We start from the raw sequence: 20,926 nt of genomic DNA on the forward strand, positions 1-20,926 counted from the left end.
GGATTTCTCAGCACTACTGACATTTGAGGAGGAAAATTCTTTGCTGTAGGGGGCTTTCTTATGTATTATAGGATTTTTAGCAGCATTGTTGGCCTCTCCCAACTAGATGCTGGCAGCCACTCCCTCTAACATCCCCCCCCAATCTGTGACCACCAAAAATGTCTCCAGATATTGCCAAGTATTCCAGAGGAAGCAAAATAATCTTTTATTGAGAATCACTGGCATACAGGAATTCTATTTTTACAATTTTCTTTAAATCTATAATTATTTCATAGTTAAAAAAAATCAATGCTCAGGTTTAGGTGGAAACCATATTAATCATTACCATATTCTGAAATATAAAAAGAAAATATAAAATATATTCTGAAGAGGGGGTGGGGGTGAATGGGTGATGGGCACTGAGGGGGGCACTTGATGGGATGAGCACTGGGTGTTATTCTGTATGTTGGCAAATTGAACACCAATAAAAAATAAATTTATTATTAAAAAAACAAAATATATTCTGAAGAAAGAAAATATAAAAACTTATAACAAAGCATCACATTGGATGCTAAATTTAACAAAATGTGTTTAAGACAGTATTAAAGTTTCTAAAAACGTAAAAAGTAGAAAATTAGCCCTTTAAATTATTGGAAGCTTTCTTTTCCACCAACAAATCAAAACATTTCCATGCTGATTCACCTCTTTGTGTTCATTGATGCCTTCATCATCCATTTATTAGTCAGAGGATCAAACATCTCCATGCTACCTAAATGTTCATTTCCATCATGTCCACCTACTGCGTATACTTTACCTGTCAAATAGAGAAGTTTGATTTTCATTTGATTCCAAATGGGTAAACTGATAGTTATTTATGTATATATAATATATATGAGATCACATATAATTAGAATAGCATGATAATTTTCAACAAATATTATTCTGTTCAACATCATGAATAATGTCACTTAAATAGTCATATGAAAATAACTGTAAGCTTCTGCTCAATAAAATGCCTGGAACATGCTGTTCTATATGAAGTTATTTAAATGTCCAAACACTACCCTTCCCAACTCTCATTACTTAGTAGATGAAATCACTAATCATGCTTTCAAAGAATGTTTAATAAAAAAATGTTCAATGTTATGTGAAGAAAATATAAAATTCAGTACAATGTGATCAAATTTTCTAAATGAAGTTATTAAAAATTCACATACAATAAATAACTGTAAAGGTTACATAGAAATAATGTCAACTGTGACTATTTCTGGGTGTTTGGGTTATAAATGATTTTTACTTTTTATTAGAATGTTCTCTTATTTTCCAAAAACAGAATTTACACTTCTATAATCCAAAAAAAAAAGTGATTTTTTAAAGGTCCTCTAACAGTTTATCCATGGTTCTGTAATTATTTCATTTTCAGTAACCAGTAAAAAAAAAATCTCATTTCAATAATAATTAAACATAAGAAAAAAGCTGATATATATTTATTATCTGAGTTCAATAAGCACTCTTCTTTAGTTTGATTATTTTGCAAATATAACTAAGAAAAGTTTAACTCTTTAACTCTCTTTTCCCTAATACTCATCTCCCAGTAAGCACCTACATGCAAGAGATTGCTCACTGAGCATCTATGGGCATAAGACAAATAATCACCACACAAATATTTTATTGACAGATTGAAACATTTTATAATTTAGCAATTTTCTTACGAAAGAAATTCTCAAGTTTAAATATCTCAAAAGAGTGTTACCATCATGGCTATGACTTAAGACAATAATGGACCCACCTTCCACAGAGATTACACCCACATGTCGCCTTCGACTATTCATTTCTGGCCCAAAAAACCAACTGTTTTTGTTGATAGAATAGCATTCAATACTGCGAAAGGGGTCACCAGATCCACCTCTACCACCTACACAAAACAGCACGCCTAAAGGTAAAACCAGAAAATAGAGATCAAAATTATAGCTCCCTAATTTTTCTTAAATTAGTGTGGAAAAAAATACTTAGGAAGTCAAAATTTTGATGAACTGCTAAAAAAAATGAGTTATTTGGATAACTTCAATGTCATTATGTTACTAAAATTCTAACTTTCTTTTCTTCCCCTTATTTGAACTTCTCAAAGAATAGAATACATCAGCTATCTCTGTCTGCTAAACAGAGATGTAATGTTACATCCCATTATAGTAAGGTTTAAGTTTTCACCCACTCTAAAATTGCTCTTGGCTAAGGTCAGAACTACATCCAATAAATGCTTAAGTTAATTTCTTATTGAACACAAGTACAACACTCGATATGTTGATCATCCTGTTTGAGAAATTCCTCAATTCTCTTGATTTCCAAAATCCTGAAGTCTCTCCTTTTGTGTCCAATAATTTCTCTTTCCTGTGTTTCCCACGTTTCATCCTTCACCTACTTCTCACATACTTTATGTTAACACAGGAAAAGTACATTCCTTGATTTTAAATTCCATTCTGTATCATAATGCCTTCCAAATTACATATCTAAGCCATCTTTCCACTTGATGTCCCACAGGCCTTTCAAACCCAACATATTGAAAGGATCTCCCCTCCTCACCTACCTGAACAACCCCTTCCTTCCATGAGGTATCCTTCCTCTCCCTCACTATTCCACTGCCATTCTTTTAGTTCAGGCCCTCATCTGCTATTACCCAATACTGCAAAATCCTGTCCTTTCTTAGCACTTTTAGTAGTCTTTTTGTTTTCAGGCATACTTTTATCCCTTCTCTTAGTCTCTTAATGCATAAAATGGAATAACGCCATCTATCTCATAGTAAGGATTGAATCCTACACTAAAACCTACTCATTAAGTTGCTGCAATCATGTAAGAGATCACATATACAAGAGTCTACTATATGCCTACTATATGCATGTAAGCCAGGCTACCAAGGTGTTGTTTAAATCTGAATTTAAAGAGGAATTTAACTAAATACCTTGACTTCCAGAAACAGGAATCACAACTTTAAAAAACCCCATGCTTCAAAAATTTAATTTTTGACATCAACCAATAAAAAAAGGAGAATAAGCAGTCCTTTCCATAGAAAACTACAGTTGACACTTGAAGAACCCAGGAGTTAGGAGTACCAACTTCCTTTGTAGTTGAAAATCTGCAGGGCAGCCCCGGTGGTGCAGCGGTTTAGCGCCACCTGCATCCCAGGGCATGATCCTGGAGACCCGGGATTGAGTCCCACGTCCTGTGTCGGGCTCCCTGCATGGAGCCTGCTTCTTCCTCTGCCTGTGTCTCTGCCTCTCTCACGCGCTCTGTATCTCTCATGAGTAAATAAAATAAAATCTTAAAAAAAAAAAAAAAAGAAAACGAAAATCTGCATATAATTTTTGATTCCCCCAAAACTTAACTCCTAATAGCCTACTGCTGACCAGAAGTCTTACTGGTAGCATGAATAGTCAGTTAACACATATTTTGTATGGCATATATACACACACACACACACACACACACACACACACACACATATATGCCATATTCTTACAATAAAGTAAGCTAGAGAAAAGAAAATGTTATTTTTTTTAAAGATTTATTTATTTATTTATGATAGACATAGAGAGAGAGAAAGAGGCAGAGACACAGGAGGAGGGAGAAGCAGGCTCCATGCCGGGAGCCCGACGTGGGACTCAATCCCGGGACTCCAGGATCGCGCCCTGGGCCAAAGGCAGGCGCTAAACCGCTGAGCCACCCAGGGATCCCCGAAAAGAAAATGTTATTAAGAAAATCATAAGAGAAGTGCTTGGGTGTAGCTCAGGCAGTTAAACATCTGACCCTTGACTTCAGCTCAGGTCTTGATCTCAGGGCTGTGAGCTCAAGCCCCTCACTAGGGCTTTAAAAAGAGAGAGAGAGAGAGAAAGAGAGAGAGAACAAATACATTTATAGTACTATAAAAAATCCACATACAAGTGGACCTATGCATGCAGTTCAAACCCATGTTGTTCAAGGGCTAATTGTATTTAGAAGAACTACTTCTTAATAGATACATCTATGACATTCAAATTTTCATTACCTATATAAAATCCCACTATTCATAATCATGTACTGCCCTTTGTTGTTATTTTTAGGCTATTCCACAGATCTGTTTATATGATAACTATATTTGGTAGCAACGAATGTAGATAAACTCTCTGCTCAGAGTACCACTTCCTGAATTCCTAGACCTTCATTTATTTTCCATCATCCCTCAAGTATATTTTTTATAGTTATAAAAAGTAGCATAAGTGAACATGAACTATTAGGAAAATACAGTCTGAAAACTGTGGCAAATAAAGATAAAATTACATGCCTCCTTAAGTATAAGACCTTTAGATTTGAAGAGTCTAACATAGTCTATTATACAAATTTGTAACGTAGTTAGTGCCTTTAAGTTTTTTTTTTTTTATTTTTTTTTATTTTATAATCTATACACCCAATGTGGGACTGAACTCATAACCCCAAGATCAAGAGTCACATTGCTCTTCCAACTGAGCCAGCCAGGGGGCCCACTTAGTGCCTTTCTTTTGATTTGATAAAACACAAAAACTAGTAATATTTAAACACAAAATATGTGTCAAGCTCCATCCTTGGCACTAGGGATACACCTGAATAAGATATTTACCTGTCTCTAAAGAGATCGAAACATGTCAAATAAATAAATTTCAATGCACTACAGTTAAATAAAACAAGTGCAAACAAAGCATTCTAAAAATACAAATGATAGAGGAATTAACTCTGCTAGAAGTATCAAGAAAACTTAAAAAAAAAAGAGAGAGAGATTTCAGCAGGCTCTTCAAAGTATATAGGGCTTATGACTTTTTAAAAAATGGGTTTATTGGTAAAACTACCTGAATCATGTCCAGTAAGAATTCACATACAACCGTATTATTGCCAATTACTACTTTAAGACAATCAGATACTAACCACCTTACAATTAAGTTTGGGAAAACATAACTAGTCCTCAAATACAACAAAGATCCTTCTGGTAGAAGAAATAAGATGAGTAATTTAATTACCAGCAGTATGCTTCCTTGGGGTAGTCCGAATGGAGTATTCAAAGTCAGGTACTGCTCTGCTACTCAAGTGAAGATGGTAATTTCTTGCTTCATCCAACAAATCTCTACATTTTAGATTTTGCTTGACAATCTGTTCTTTTGCCACAACACCCATAAGAAAATCAACTGGCAGCAGCGGCAAACGAACCTAAGATCATGAACAGCAGCAGATATAAGATTAAACTGTAATTAGATAGTTCATTCTGTACTTTGTAGTATGTTTACGTTGTTTTTAAAAACTCATTTATTGGGCAGCCCGGGTGGCTCAGCAGTTTAGTGCCGCCTTCGGCCTAAGGTGTAATCCTGGAGACCCGGGATCGTGTCCCACGTCTGGCTCCCTCCCTGCATGGAGCCTGCTTCTCCCTCTGCCTGTGTCTCTGCCTCTCTCTCTCTTTCTCTGTGTGTCTCTCAGAGAAAAAACAAAATAAATGAATGAATAATAAATAAATAAAATCTTGAATAAATAAAATAAATGAATAAGTAAATAAAATCTTAGAAAAAAAACCCTCATTTATTACACAAAGCCTTTCTAACATGTGAAGGAAGTTCAATGAGCCAAGTTCTAAAGTGATTTCTAGTATGGTCTGCACTAATGAAATCAGATTGTATGTTAAATACATCCTCTCCCCTTTATTTTTTTTTTTTCCTCTCCCCTTTAAATACAGATTTAAGTAGACTAATAAAATAATTCAACTGTCTTCACTCAAGTTACTTAATTCTAAAAATGGCAGTGTCATAATCACAAGGCCCCACTGCTGCTGGAGAAAAGGCACAATCAAAACAAAACTGCCATATTTTGTTCTTTTGCCTTTTAAAGCTTAGATTGAACAAACAAATGGGATTTCTTCATTACTTGAACAAATAAACATGCATAATATTAAATTAATGCTGTTTTCTCCAAACTAATCACCTTGGAAGGTTATATATGAATGAGGGATGCATCCCCTATTAGGTAGAGGCACTCACCTTTCTTCCCTTAAAGATGCACTGATTTTCTAGTGGATTAAGGGGATGATCAAATCAGGTAATATGATTTTGAGTTAAAAGTACCTATGCATATACAGAAATAAGATAGCTGCAACATAATGAAACTTTGTTTCTGTTGACAAAATTATTTTCAAAGTAATTCTAATGCTTATTTTATTATCTCCCTACCCAGGTTACCCTGTTGGGAATAAAGAAAGGAAGAAAGAAAAGAAAAGAAATGAAATAAATAAGAAAAGAGCCATATTTCTGAGGTTACAGAAGTGAAACCATGGTGAGGAAAGAAAATGGAATGTTATGTCTTGTGGTTCTTTCCAGATAAGAAAGTAACCACTATATAATTTCAAAACTTCATTATAAACAATAGTTACTTAGAGCTGTTTCCTCAGAACCATTTTCTATCAGCATAAATAAAATATTCATTACTACAATTTCAAAGGGCTATTTTCAACATTCAGGTAAAAAGCAAAGAATGGTATTTCTAATTAAATGTAACAAATTCAGACCTTTCCTTAAATAGTATAATGAATAAATAGGAAAGTGAAGAGAAAGCCATTTTCACACTGTATAACACAAAGATTTCTACATTCCTTTAGATAATCTACACATTTCATATCAGTGAAACAACCTAATTTGCTGCTATATCACTTCATTTCTATACACCAGCTTATTTTAGCCCCTACCTGTGCAAGTGTTTCATCCAACCATTTGGAATGATGCTGTGGATTGGCAAGAAGCCACTTGATGGCCGCACTATAGACCTGCTTTTCATTCTCAATATTTAAGTCACTGGAGGACAGAAGTTTATGGAGATGTTGGGGTGACACACTTACAAAGTCTTCACACTCCACTACTTCAGTAAAATGCTCACAGGCATACTGATCCGCCATGTCCATTAAGTCTATTCGGTTGTGACTTTCAGCAAAAGCTCTCACTGCCAGGCAGTTGGAGGGATGAAAATGTAACTTCATGTATTCACAACAAGCTCTAGCCACCAGTTCAACCTGTAGAATACAGGCTGCATATAAGAGAGGTTGGACATTATCAACAGTCAAAGTGAGCCGTGAAGAATAGACAAACTTTACCAAGTCTTCTATTGCATCACCGTCAAAATCTCTGATCTCAATCAGTGTTTGTTTGGCTTCAGCCATTTCAGAAAGAAACATGGCTCTGAAGTAAGGGATAACACAAGCCAATACTAGTTTGTGACAAGAGATTAGCTTTGAGCCAACCTGTTTAAAACAAACAAAAGGAGACTTAGTTTAATTTTTTTTTTTTTTTAATTTATTTATGATAGTCACAGAGAGAGAGAGAGAGGCAGAGACACAGGCAGAGGGAGAAGCAGGCTCCATGCACCGGGAGCCTGATGTGGGATTCGATCCCGGGTCTCCAGGATCGCGCCCTGGGCCAAAGGCAGGCGCCAAACCGCTGCGCCACCCAGGGATCGGAGACTTAGTTTAATATAAAAATCAGTTTTACATCAGCACTGAGCATGTGTGGTAGCAGGGACAAAAATCTGCACGAATTTAGTGTATTTGTTTTTAACAATCCAATCCTTTGGTTACTTATTTTAATCAAGGACAATTGCAATTTTCTTCTTCCAAAGTATTCACTTATCTTCTATATATTATCTAAAATGTATATATAGTAAACTACGATTTTCTATACTATCTCAAATTTCAGGAACATTCTGTGAATGAATGAGAAGAGCAACACACATTATCTAGCACTACTTGGGCACTATTCTTGTTTTTGGTCTGTGAGACCCTTTCTTAAAATTTTTTTCTCAGGATGCCTGGGTGGCTCAGTGGTTGAGCATTTGCCTTTGGCTCAGGGCATGATCCTGGATTCCGGGATGGAGTCCCGCATCAGGCTCCTTGCATGGAGCCTGCTTCTCCTCCCCCTGCCTGTGTCTCTGCCTCTCTTTCTGTGTCTCTCATGAATGAATAAATACAATCTTTAAAAAATACAAAAATAAAAAGAATTAAAAATAATTTTTTTTTTTCTGAGAACCTGGATGGCTCAGTCAGTTAAGCGTCTGCCTTTGGTTCAAGTCATGAGCCCAGCATCCTGGGATTGAGTCCCACATCAGGATCCCTGATCAGTGAGGAGTCTGCTGCTCTCTCTGCCCCTCCCCCACTCATGCTCACTCTCTCGCGCTCTCTCTCAAAAATAAATAAAATCTTAAAAAACTTTTTTCCAGTTTTATAACTGACATATAATATTTTCTAAGTTTAGGTTATATAACATAGTGATTTCATACATGTATACATCATGAAATGATTATCACAATGTTTAGTAACTAACACCTCACATAATTATAATTTTTCTTTCCCTATGATAAGAGCTTTTAATATCTCTTAGGGGCACCTGCAAGGCTCAGTCAGTTGGGCATCCGTCTCTTGGCTTTGGCTCAGGTAGTAATCTCTAATGGGTCATGAGACAGAGCCTTGTATTGGGCTCCATACTCAGTGGGGAGTTTTCTTGGGATTCTCTCCCTCTGCTCCTCCCCTCCACCCATGCTGATGCATGCACTCTCTCAAATAAATATATTTTTTAAAAAAGATCTCTTGGGCAGCCCAGGTAGCTCAGCGGTTTAGTGCTGCCTTCAGCCCAGGGCCAGATCCTGGAGACCCACGATCGGATCCCAAGTCAGGCTCCCTACATGCTTCTCCCTCTGCCTGTGTCTCTGCCTCTCTCTCTCTTTCTCTGTGTCTCTCATGAATAAATAAAATCTTTAAAAAATAAAAAATAAATAAAAAAGTATCTCTTATCTTAGTAACTTCTAAATATACAATATAGTATTATTAATTAGTCACCATGTCAGGCACTATTCTAAGTGCTTTTCACATATTAACTCACTTAATTGTCCCAATGCCCCTATGGGTAGGTACTATTATGATCCATAATTTACCAGTGAGAACACTGAGAGAGTAAATAATCCATTATTTTGTAGTATATACTATGAAATAAAGTTTTTTCGTTTCTTAAATTATTTTGAAATAAAAAAAATGAAATCTTAACCACCTTATTTGTTGAAAAATTAGACTATCAATACTTTGCTGTTGTAAACGGCACAATGAAATTTGCTGTCACTGAATCTATGTTCACACTTCATTATTTCCTACAGATAAGTTCCTAAAAGTAGAAATAGTATTTCAAAGTATAGGTACAGCTTGAATATATACTGCTAAATTGTCTATTTCTGATCTACCTACAATATTTGTGCGATGTTTCAAGTGTTAATTTATTGAAATATACTTGTCAATTTGATTAATGAAAATATTATCTCATTGTTTTAGTTTATCTTCTACTAATACCATTAAATCATTCATTTTGGGCTACTGTATCTCATCTCTCCTATGAACTTTTTTCTATGTCTTTTTTCAATGTATTTGTAAGAACTCCTCACACATTTAGAATGTGAGTCATTTTTCATATATATTTCAAGCTTTTCTCTTTTATGGTGCACTTTTTTATTCACCCCCTATAGATTTTTACACAATCAAATCAATCTGTGTCTTTATGATTTCTGCCTTACATTCTTTGCTTTAAAATGAGAATCATTCTAATATTCCATAAATATTAACTTTAGGTATTATAGTTTTTTTTGGTATTAAAGTATTTTTATGGTTTTATTGTTTTATACTTATAATTTTATTTCCATCTGCAAGTTTTTGGTATTGAGTATCCAGTTTTCCCAGCCTTAACATTAAATAACCATTAAGCACAAGTAACAATTTTACCAATTTTCCTGTTTGCATGTAGCATTTTGACTGCATAATACACGTTTTGTTGGGTCTCATTATTTGGGAATGAATTTTAAAATGAGAACTTCTAGGGGATCCCTGGGCGGCTCAGTGGTTTCGTGCCTGCCTTTGGGCCCTGGGCGGCTCAGTGGTTTCGTGCCTGCCTTTGGGCCAGGGCACGATCCTGGAGTCCCGGATCGAGTCCCGGATCGAGTCCCGCATCAGTCCCGCATCGAGTCCCGCATCGGGCTCCCAGCATGGAGCCTGCTTCTCCCTCTGCCTGTGTCTCTGCCTCTCTCTCTCTCTCTCTCTTTCTCTGTGTCTACCATAAATAAATAAGAATAAATCTTTAAAAAAAAAAAAGAACTTCTACAGAAAAAGGCCTGAGGAGTATAATGTATAAATGTTTTTGTTCATAAATGTTCCTCCCTGACCTTTTTTCACTAATGTGGAGGAAGAATGAATATCCCTTCAACAAATACAGGATTATCATTTCTGTTGGTTATACTGCATTTAATTTTTTAAAAAGTACTCACAAGGCAAGATTTAGATTCTACTGAGATTAAAGGTGTAACCTAGACTAAAGCAGAGAGATTGGCATGTTTTCAAATTTACTTCAGCCCTAAAATGGGATCTGAAACCTGATATTAAACATTTTAAAAGGAAACTAAAAATACCTTTTCAGAATATCTCCACACACCACCACTGAGATTTAGTTTCTATGCAAATATATGTAAATCTTACGAGACATAAATCTGGTAAAACAATCTGCCATTACATAAAATAGAATTCTACAATTCCCAATTAAACATTATTTTAACACTGTCTGCTTATCCTAGCTGTATAAATCAATGAACCACAAACTATTTTCATATTGTTCATAAGGCTTTTGTCCCTCAAAAACTCTAATTTGATGCAAATGAACTAAAACTTGATTATTTAATACACACACACAATCATACCCCCTATGTGCCCTTTTAGAATAAATACCCATCTTAATTTTAAAAAAGTCTTTGAGCCATGTGTATGAAATAGCAACATGAGAATATCTGGCTTTTTATGCATTAATTCTCTTTTGACATTATTGAGTCTCACTGTATTACTGACAGCTTATTTCTATACTCTTGTGCTCTGGTACATAAAAATAATTATCAATTACCAAAAACATTTCATCAGAAAGTTAGGAATGAAAGAAAGCAGAGTATAAGGACTACATGCTTAAAATTGGGTGAAAATACACAAATTACAAAAATTGTAGACATTACAATTTTAAATAAACACTACAGTATTTAGTAAATAATAATAAATGTTATGTTGGTTTTAACATAAAATACTAAAATTAAAATATAATATTAATATTCATAAAATAACAATATTTATAAAATATTAAAATAAAATAGTGACTAATAAATATGAATACAATAATAAGTCCCTTTAATACTAGTGAGTTTTATAATTTACATTTTTTATTAGACTAATGAACATATGAATAATTCAAGATGCTCTGGGGAAAAATATGTCAAGTTTAAACTTAAGTAATGAAATATGTAGAATAACAACATTAATACGATTATGTCTTCTTAAAAATAAAACTTGAAATACAAACCACTAATCAAAACCTTGAGTAATTTTCCATAGATTAGCCAGTAGGGATCAAAATACACACAATGAAACAAAGGTTTTTTGACTGGGAAACCACTTCACTTTCAACATTGGGATGGGAGGGAAAGAGGGGCACAGGGGAAGTCAAGCATCCTCAATTTTTATTGCTGATTTGACATTTAAGTCCACCCAGAAAAACTACATAACAGACTAAAAAGAACTCTGAAAATAATAAGTGATCTTTTGCTGAATTATGAATTAAATAAGCTAAAAGTAACATATAAAGAACATTAAACAAAGAACATTGATATTCCCCCCAAAAAAGAACACTGAAATTTCATTAGCTTTCAATTCTAATTTACAAAATGAACCTATTATCCTACATTTAAGGTGACTTACATTTCAATTTTCTTTTTTCCCTCTAAAATACAAATTCAGTGTATAAAATCAACAAAGAACAGGAAAAAAATAGTGGAAAAATTCTGCTCACAATTCAACAAATACTGTCAACCTGTTGTCAATCAACAGGTTGCATTTCCTTCCAACTTTTTTTTTCTACATGTTATGAAACATAATTAAGACCATCCCAAACTTGGGGTGCCTGGGTGGGTGGCTCAATTAAGCATCCAACTCTTGATTTCAGCTCATGATCTCAGGGTCATGAGATCAAGCCCCACAACCTGCTCTATGCTGAGTGTGGGGCCTGCTTAAGATTCTCTCTCTCCCTCTGCTCTACTCCCACCCCCCACCCCACTCGCAAGCATACTTTCTTAAAAAATAAAAAAGATTGTCCTGAACTTTGTCATCATCTCCTAAGTTTCTGAAAACTTTTATAACCTTCATGTTTATTGGCTACCGTATACAGTGGATGTAACACACTTTATTTAATCATACTGATATTAGCCATTTACATAGCTTCTCCATATTTTAAAATACACTATTTCAGAGCAGAAAGTTTTTTCAGAATTTCAGAATATTTCATTAAGATGAAATCTGAAAAGTAGAATTAATTAACCAAAAAATATAAGCTTTTTATAGCTCGACACATACTGTTAAACTGTACACGAAAAACAATGAGTCAATTTACATATCCACCAGAAATGTTTAAGAATACCTCCTTCACCAAAATTTCAAAAGCAATAAATGTTTAAAATAGTCAATGTTGATAAGTAAACAATTTTTTAATTGATTTGATTTTTATTTCTTAGCTGTTTTTTTTTTAAAGATTTATTTATTTTAGAGGAGGAAAGAGAGATCTGGAGCAGGATGAGAGGGAGAAGAAGAGAATCTCAATCAGACTTCCAGCTAAGTGCAAAGCTGAGGCAGGGCTCCATTCCTCAACCCTGAGATAATGACAGCTGAAATCAAGAGTTAGATGTTTAACCAAATGAGCCACCCAGGTGCCCCACTTCTTAGTTATTTCTAATATTTTTTCAAGAGATTTACTTTAGTGAAGTGAGAGTGTGAGAGAGAGTGTGGAAGAGGGGCAGAGGGAGAGAATCTTCAAGCAGACTCTGCTGAGTGGGGAGCCCAAGCCAGGGCACGATCTCAAGACCCATGAGTTCATGCCCTAAGCTGAAACCAAGAGCCCAATGCCCAACCAACTGAGACACACAAGTGCCCCATAATATCTTTTTTAAAATGTGGCTATTCTAGTAACTATTCTTTTGCAAAGGAGTTGTTACTACATAGCTTCACTTCACTTCGAAGTATTAATTGTATAATCCCATTAACAGTTTGTTAAAAATCATTTATAAACATGCTTAAAAAACCTTTTTAAATCATTAAAACTAACGTATATTAGTTTGAAATGTTTATAATCATGCCACTTAGTAACTCAAACTAAGTGTTTAAGAACTACATTGAAATAAAAGTGCCTAAAACAAACAGTGAAAGAGGAATAGAGTAGAAGGAAAAAAACCCTACATGCTCAATCTCCTTTTATGTATGTTAATAAGCTATATTCTAATTTCTCAATTTTTTTCTAATTTCTCAACTTCAATCCTTTGTAATTTTGCCCTTTTAATCCTTTAGCTACTCTTTTCAATAATCCACCAATTTTAATCAGTTTGAATAACCAAAATAGTATTTTATTGCCAAGATCAAGAACAGGTTAGATATATAAGACTGAAGATAGTTTGGCTTATTGTGAATTATCACATCATAATGTCTCACCACACCCACTGTTCTACAATCTTGGCTAATTTTACTACATTTATTAAAAGATCTGCTTGAAGAAAACAATGGATTAACACTCTAAGAGACTGAATAAACAACTATCTACTAATATAAGTATTTAAATACCTTTTTCTGAGAAACCTGAAAAAAATCAAAATGTCAATTTATTACTTGAATGTCAGAAAGTAAAAGTGATCATTTATTACACTGCTTAACACAGAATACTTAAGTGTTAAATATGAAAATCATCTCCTCCTTTATTGTTTCTCTTTTATTAGATTATGTCTGTCTTCTAGTCTGGAGTTATCTGTTACCTTTATAAGGCTAATCATTTTATCATTTCTAGCTCTTGGAAGTATGCTATTATAATGTAGTTTATATATTTTGTTTCCCTGAAATCTTCTGGAGCACTTATTCTTACTTGGTCATTTGGAAGTTTGACACCAAAAAATTACAACAATCTTGAAAATATTTTAGAATCCTATAAATATTTGCTTAAAAAATCACAGAAACGTACTTTCAAAAAAAAAAAAAAAGAAGCCAAATAATATGAATAAAACATATTCAGTGGCAGCATCAACAGATGGTGTAGGGAGCTTCCTTCTTCTAATAATCTGTTAACTTCTTCAAGTAAAATTAACTATGATCTTTATTTTCTTTTTAAGATTTACTTATTTATTCATTCAGAGAGAGCAAGAGAGAGGCAGAGACACAGGCAGAGGGAGAAGGAGAAGCAGGCCCCATGCAGGAAGCCCAATGTGGGACTCGATCCCGGGTCTCCAGGATCACACCCCAGGCTGCAGGCGGCGCCAAACCGCTGCGCCACCGGGGCTGCCCTAACTATGATCTTTAATAAGAATAATTACATTTCCTCAAACTACATAAAGCATGAGTAAAAGCATCTTTGTAAATGTTACTCTTGTTGATCTATAGCATATAACTTAAGCATTATGAGTGCTATGCAATACCTGTGAAAGACAAATTCCCCTGACCTTTATTCAACCAAATCGTTGCCCCCTAAGAAACTTGCCCCATGCACAATTTTAGACCTGCTACTGCATATACTGCTTAAAATGTTTTCACTAACAAAATAATATATAAACAAGTTTTACCTCTCCCTGGAATGACTTAAAGACAATAATCTCTTATGTGAAGCCTTTTGAATCACCTCTCAGGCATAATTTATTAAATCCTCTCCTATGCTACCATAAAAATAACATAAAAATGATAATCGCTAAATTTTACTGTCTTTAACTTTATATGTGCCTATTTCTGGCTAAATTTCAAATACCTTGAAGGCAAGAACAGAATATTATTCAAATTTCAAGTTTATTTATACTCTCCATGTACTAGAGTAAGACCTTAGTAAATATATGCTAAATAAACTTGTTATTTGTAATATAGGTGCTCATTTTGGAATCTAAAAATTGGCTAATGACCATATATGCAAACAATAAAATAAATCTGGATAGTTGCTGGTTTTCTTTTTTTTTTAAGATTTTATTTTTAAGTAATCTCTATACCCAACATGGAACTCAAATTTACAATCCCAATATGAAGAGTCACAACACTTCACCAACTGAGCCAGCTCAATGGTCTTTCTAAAATGTGTGTCCTTGGGGGTGCCTGGGTGGCTCCCTCAGTTAAGCATCTGCCTTTGCCTCAGGTCATGATCTTGGGGTTCAGGGATTGAGCCCCACATCAGGCTCCCTGCTCAGGGGGAGTCTGCTTCTCTCTCTCCCTCCTTCTATGTGCAAGTGCACATGCATGCTCTAATAAATAAACAAATCTTTTTTAAAAAATAAAAAATAAAATGTGTGGCCTAAAAGCAATAATGGTCAAAGGAAACATACTGATAAAAGAAAGTAGATGACTTTATATTAAAGAATTCTTAAAGTTACATGAATGTAAAAAGTGAAGTTTATGTTGAACAGAACATTATAAATTATCCATAATCCTATTTGACTTAGTTTTTCTATGACAATTAAATTCTGACAGTTGGGCAGTCCGAGGGGCTCAGCGGTTTAGCGCCACCTTCAGCCCAGGGCGTGATCCTGCAGTCCCAGGATTGAGTCCCACGTTCCCGCTCCCTGCATGGAGCCTGCTTCTTTCTCTGCCTGTGTCTCTGCCTCTCTCTCTCTCTCTCTCTCTCTCTCTCTCTCTCTCTCTCTCTCCCCCTCTCCCTCTCTCTGTCTCATGAATAAATAAATAAAATCTTTTAAAAAAATCTGACCGTTGAAGAAATGTTGAATTCAAATTAAGAAACAAATCCAATAATAGATCTGTTTAAAACTTCAGTTGTAATACTTTCTAATGAGTAGGAAGAGAATATACCATAGCAGAATTATCTGATACCCTTGGAACAACAACAATAGTAACACGATCCAAATAGCTGATATTTGTTATCTTTCATATACCAAACGCTATAAGGACTCCAGTTATATCAATTCACTTATTCCTCACAAAAACCTAATCATCACTCTAATTTTACAGTTGAAACATAAAAATGATAGTCCCTTAAATTAATGAAGTGTGTCTCATCCCCAAATGATCTCCATCATGTTTAAAACATAGTATTTCAGTTTTCAACCTCTGATTCTGTGGGAGTTATTTCAATCTATTGCTTAAGTTACACAACAAAGTTACAAGTTTAATTCTCACTTGCCCTATTTTTTACTTAAGAAAGTTACTATGTTGTACAAATTATTCTAAAATTCAATTATAAAATTTATAAAATGAATAATACTCTACTTAATTATTTTACATTCATACATTGATATGCTGAATGGTAATTGAATTCAAATAATCTATTTTACTTTTTTTTTCTCCAAAGCTAATGTGGGTCACTGAATTTCACACTACGGTTGAAAATTAGAACAATGGCATAAAATGTGGAAAATGCTGCATGAATGCATATGAATCATCAAAAAAACTTTAATATCACACTGACATATAATAGTAAAAAGGAATCTTAAACAAGTAATGAGGAACAATTAGAACATGGGTTCCTCCACACTACTTTATCACTTTATCAATTTTACTAAAACTGTCTTTTACAGCAGAATAACATGATTCTATAGACCACAGACTTAAAATTTACTATGCTTTTTCATCCAGTCTAAATAGATTCTACTTCACTATCAGGTATAGAAAATCTCACTTAAGAGATAATTGTTTTAAAATAGAGATTAAATTACCAGAACAGAAATATATACTAGAACACTAGTGCAGCTGAATAAACCACCAAGAATTCCTAACTTTCTAAGTTATTTCTAAATTCGTAAGTTAAAAGCTTACTAGTTAACAACAATTTATTAATTTCCCTAATAATGACTACTTACTGTTTTAAGGTTCCAGAACTCTCAGAAGTTACCTTACCAAGAAATAATGAATATTACCATTTAATTAGTACAATAAATTTAGCTTATACTAACCTCTAAGCACCTTTGCTTATGTCCTTTCACCTTCAATAAAAAAGGATTGAGACTGGTCATCTTGACTGTAACAAGTAAGTATGGCACCAAAAATTTGTCTTGTGTGGTTCTAGAAACCTTCATTTTTCATAATGCAATAAAGAAGTTGAAAAAGAAAAACAGAGAGTCTCACCTTTAGTGTGACATCACAGAGTTCTCCATTTTCATAAAACCGAAGAAGGGAACCATGAAAATCTTTCCAAGCTTCATTAGCTTCAAAGATAAAGGAGTCTTCTCCATCACCATCACTAATTGAAGACCTGTTTTTTATTTGCTGGTGCTGCCTTTTCCCCTTTGTGCAGTGATTCCTAGCTTGTTTTGTATTCACAGATTCTGAAGCCATCTGCAACACTCTTCTTTTAATACAGCACTGTTCTCAAACATCCCATTTATTCTTTTGTAAAGAGTGGAGAGAAGGCAGAAGGGAGATGCTGCCCACTAACCTTCAGATATTTTTCAAAATCCACTCAAATTGCCATTGTTCAGTTTCCTGAGATTAAAAAATAAGTAAAACACATAAAAATACACCAAAAGAAAAAATATCATTAGTAATTATAGTTTACCAAAACTACATATGCAAAGTGACTACACAAATTATTACTTAAGAAAGAACAAGTTACTTTGTAACTTTATGCTAAATGTCATATAAGTTATCTAAGCTAATTATTCCACTGAAGGAACTCCTTTAAAATCTAATTTGAGGGGCATCTGGATGGCTCAGTGGTTGAGCATCTGCCTTCTGCTCAGGGCATGATCCCAGGGTCCTGAGATTGAGTCCCGTATCAGGTTCCCCACAGTGAGTTTGCTTCTCCCCCTCTGTCTATGTCTGCGCCTCTCTCTCTGTGTCTCTCACGAATAAACAAAATCTTTTAAAAAAAAATCTAATTTGAAAATTCTGGGAAATGGTGGAATAGAAGCAGCAGGAATCTGCCTTCCCCACATAGGCAACAATTACAATGGCAGAATCTGTCTGATGTAACTATTTTGGAATTCTATGGAGCCTGCTGAAGGCTTGCAACTTCCAGGGAAAGACTGAGAAGTTTAATTTTGGTCAATTTAAGTAGTAGCAGCTGCCCATCTCCACATCCTCAGTCAGGTGGCAAGTAAGCAACTGTGTGCATGTTCCCTGGAGGAGCTACAATTTTTAGGATTCAGGGTGGGCAAAAAGGACCCAGTCCTCCAAATATCAGGGATCTCTGCTGATTGCTGACTACTGCTTCTGATCACAGAAGTATAGATAAAGGAAAAGGTGTAGAGCCATTATTATTTTTTTTTTAATAAATGACTTTTTTTTTTTTAATTTATGATAGTCACAGAGAGAGAGAGAGAGAGAGAGAGAGAGAGAGGCGCAGAGACACAGAGAGGGAGAAGCAGGCTCCATGCACCGGGAGCCCGATGTGGGACTCGATCCCGGGTCTCTAGGATCGCGCCCTGGGCCAAAGGCAGGCGCCGAACTGCTGCGCCACCCAGGGATCCCGTATAGCCATTATTAATACACCTTTACCTGTTGCAAATCCCTCCCTCTTGGCTGAAGTGACTTCCAGATGATTTAAAAGGCTTGTGCCCTTTATTCCCATTCATTTTTTGGTTTTGGGGTTTTTTCCTCCCCCTTTCAGAAGCAAGACACAAAAAACAAGAGTATAAACAAAGAAAATTAAAAAATGACAATGCATGCCAAGGGAAATGCTCAAATAAGACCTGAGAAGACCTTAAATTATACCTCAGGCTGGTCTTCAGCACAGAGATGGTCTAAAAACAATCAAAAAGAGGAGGAAAAAAAGTAACAAAAAATAGCAGAACTTAAAGAAGAATTCGATTAAATCTGGATTTCCAGAATTACTACATTATTAGATCTAAATGCCTAGTGTTCAACAACAACAAAAATCACAAGGCATACAATGAAACACATTCAAGGTGTGTGTTGGGGGAAGAAACAAACAACAAACTGTCTTAAAAAGGAACTAGTGGAATTTATACTAAATGAAAACTTTGAAACAATTCTTTTAAGGATGCTCAACTAAAGGAAGATGTAGAATCAGGCACACAATCAATACTATCAAAAAAAGAAACAGAAAAACTAAATAAAGACCAAAAAGAGTTTCTGAAATGGAGAAGTACAGTAACTGAAATGAAAAATTCACTAGAGGAGCTCAGGACAGATTTGAACAGGAAAAAGAATTACCAACCTCAAAGACAAGATAATGGAAATTATCGACTCTCAAGTGGAAAACATTGAAGAAACATGAGTAGAACCTAAAAGACCTGTGGAACATCAAACAGACCAATATACATTATTGGAATCCTAGAAGAGTAAGAGATAAAGGGGAAGAGAGAATATTTAAAGAATAATGACTGAAGACTTCCAAGATTTGATGTAAAACATAAATGTAAACATTCAAGAAGTTTTATGAAAGAGGAATTAAAAGAACCACACCAAGACATTATAAACAAGCTTCCAAAAGCCAAAGATAAAAAAGAATCTTGAACACAACAAAAGAAAAGTGAATTGTTAGATAGAGGATTCCTCAATAAGGGTATACTCGCAGATTTTTTTAATCAGAAACTTCAGAAACCAGCAAGGGTGGGAAGATATGTTCAAGGTACTGAAAGACAAAAGCTGTAGTCAGAAATATTGTATCTAGCAATAATGTCCTTCAAAAGTGAGGAAGGAATTAAGGCATTCCTAGATAAGCAAAAACTGGGAGAGTTTGTGACCATTAGACACCACCTGCAAGAAATTGAGTCCTATAAGGTTAAATAAAAGAATGCCCAAGAGCAACTCAAAGCCATATGGAAAAATAGAGTTTGATAAAAGTAAATACATGAAAAAAAAAAGTAAATACATGGGTAATTACAAAATCTGGTATTACTATAGTTTTGGTTTGTAACCACATTTTATTTTCTACAGATTTAATACACTAATACATCCATAGAAGAAAAAGTAATTATTAATGTGAAAGCAGCTTTACTGTAACTTTCATTTGCACACTGAATCTTGTTTCCTATACAACTTGAGAATAATTTAAAATAAATAAAAAATTAAAATTAAAAAATTTAATTCACAATTTAATAATTACTAATTGTGTAAAGATAAACAAGTTAAAATGGAAAGGATAGAAAAAAAAAATACTCCATGCAAACAGGAACCAAAAGAGGGCAAATATAGTTATACTAATACCAGATAAAAAAAAAAGACCTTGAGTCTGAAAATGTTATAAGAAACAAAGAGAAATATATTAACAAAGGATCAATAGAATAAGAAAAGACAATTACAATGATTATGCATATAATGACAAATAATGAAAATATTTGAAGTAAAAACTAATAGAATTGAAGTGACAAATAAACAGTTCCAGAATAATAACTGAAGACTCCAATACTCCATTCACAATAATGCATAGAATAACCACAGAAAAAGCAGAGGACACGTAACATAATAAACCCATTATATCGAAGACATAAAAAAACAAAAACAAAAACAAAAAACAAAAAACAAAAAACCACAACACTCTACCCAACACAACACATACCCTTCTCAAGTGCACATAGGATGCTTTCCAGAATGAATCACTGGTAGGCCACAAATCAAGTCTCACAGACTTAAATAAAAAGATAAACTGCATACCAACCATCTTCTCTAACTACAACAGGATGAACTTAGACATCATGACAAAAGAAAAATGGGAAATTGGCAGAACTGGGAAAATTAACACACTTTTAAAACTACCAATGAATCAAAGAAGAAATCACAAGGAATAATAGAAAATACTTAGCAAATGAAAACAAAAATACAACATACCAAAACTGATAGGCGCCACAGTGAAAGCAGTGCTAAGAAGGAAACTTATGGCTATTGACATATTTTTAGAAATCTCAAATGAACAATTTAGCTTTACAACTT

At 34.4% G+C, this 20,926-nt stretch overlaps 1 protein-coding gene across 3 annotated transcripts in view; it reads right to left on the reverse strand.

Moving 5' to 3' along the window:
* The window catches only part of KLHL8 (kelch like family member 8), a 73,758-nt gene that overhangs the window by 11,133 nt on the left and 41,699 nt on the right, over positions 1 to 20,926 (reverse strand). For 2 of the 3 annotated variants that reach the window (XM_041759740.1, XM_041759741.1), the window contains exons 2-6: positions 17,159 to 17,515; positions 6,707 to 7,255; positions 5,001 to 5,187; positions 1,769 to 1,912; positions 682 to 793 (exon numbers count right to left, since the gene is read on the reverse strand). In XM_041759740.1, the coding sequence (XP_041615674.1) occupies positions 682 to 793; positions 1,769 to 1,912; positions 5,001 to 5,187; positions 6,707 to 7,255; positions 17,159 to 17,368 (1,202 nt within the window). In that variant the 5' untranslated portion in view covers positions 17,369 to 17,515. The remainder of the gene's footprint in view (positions 1 to 681; positions 794 to 1,768; positions 1,913 to 5,000; positions 5,188 to 6,706; positions 7,256 to 17,158; positions 17,516 to 20,926) is intronic. The other variant, XM_041759742.1, reaches the window with a different exon arrangement.

This window comes from Vulpes lagopus, chromosome 6, assembly GCF_018345385.1.
Source record: "Vulpes lagopus strain Blue_001 chromosome 6, ASM1834538v1, whole genome shotgun sequence".
In the NCBI taxonomy this organism is placed as follows: Eukaryota; Metazoa; Chordata; class Mammalia; order Carnivora; family Canidae; genus Vulpes; species Vulpes lagopus.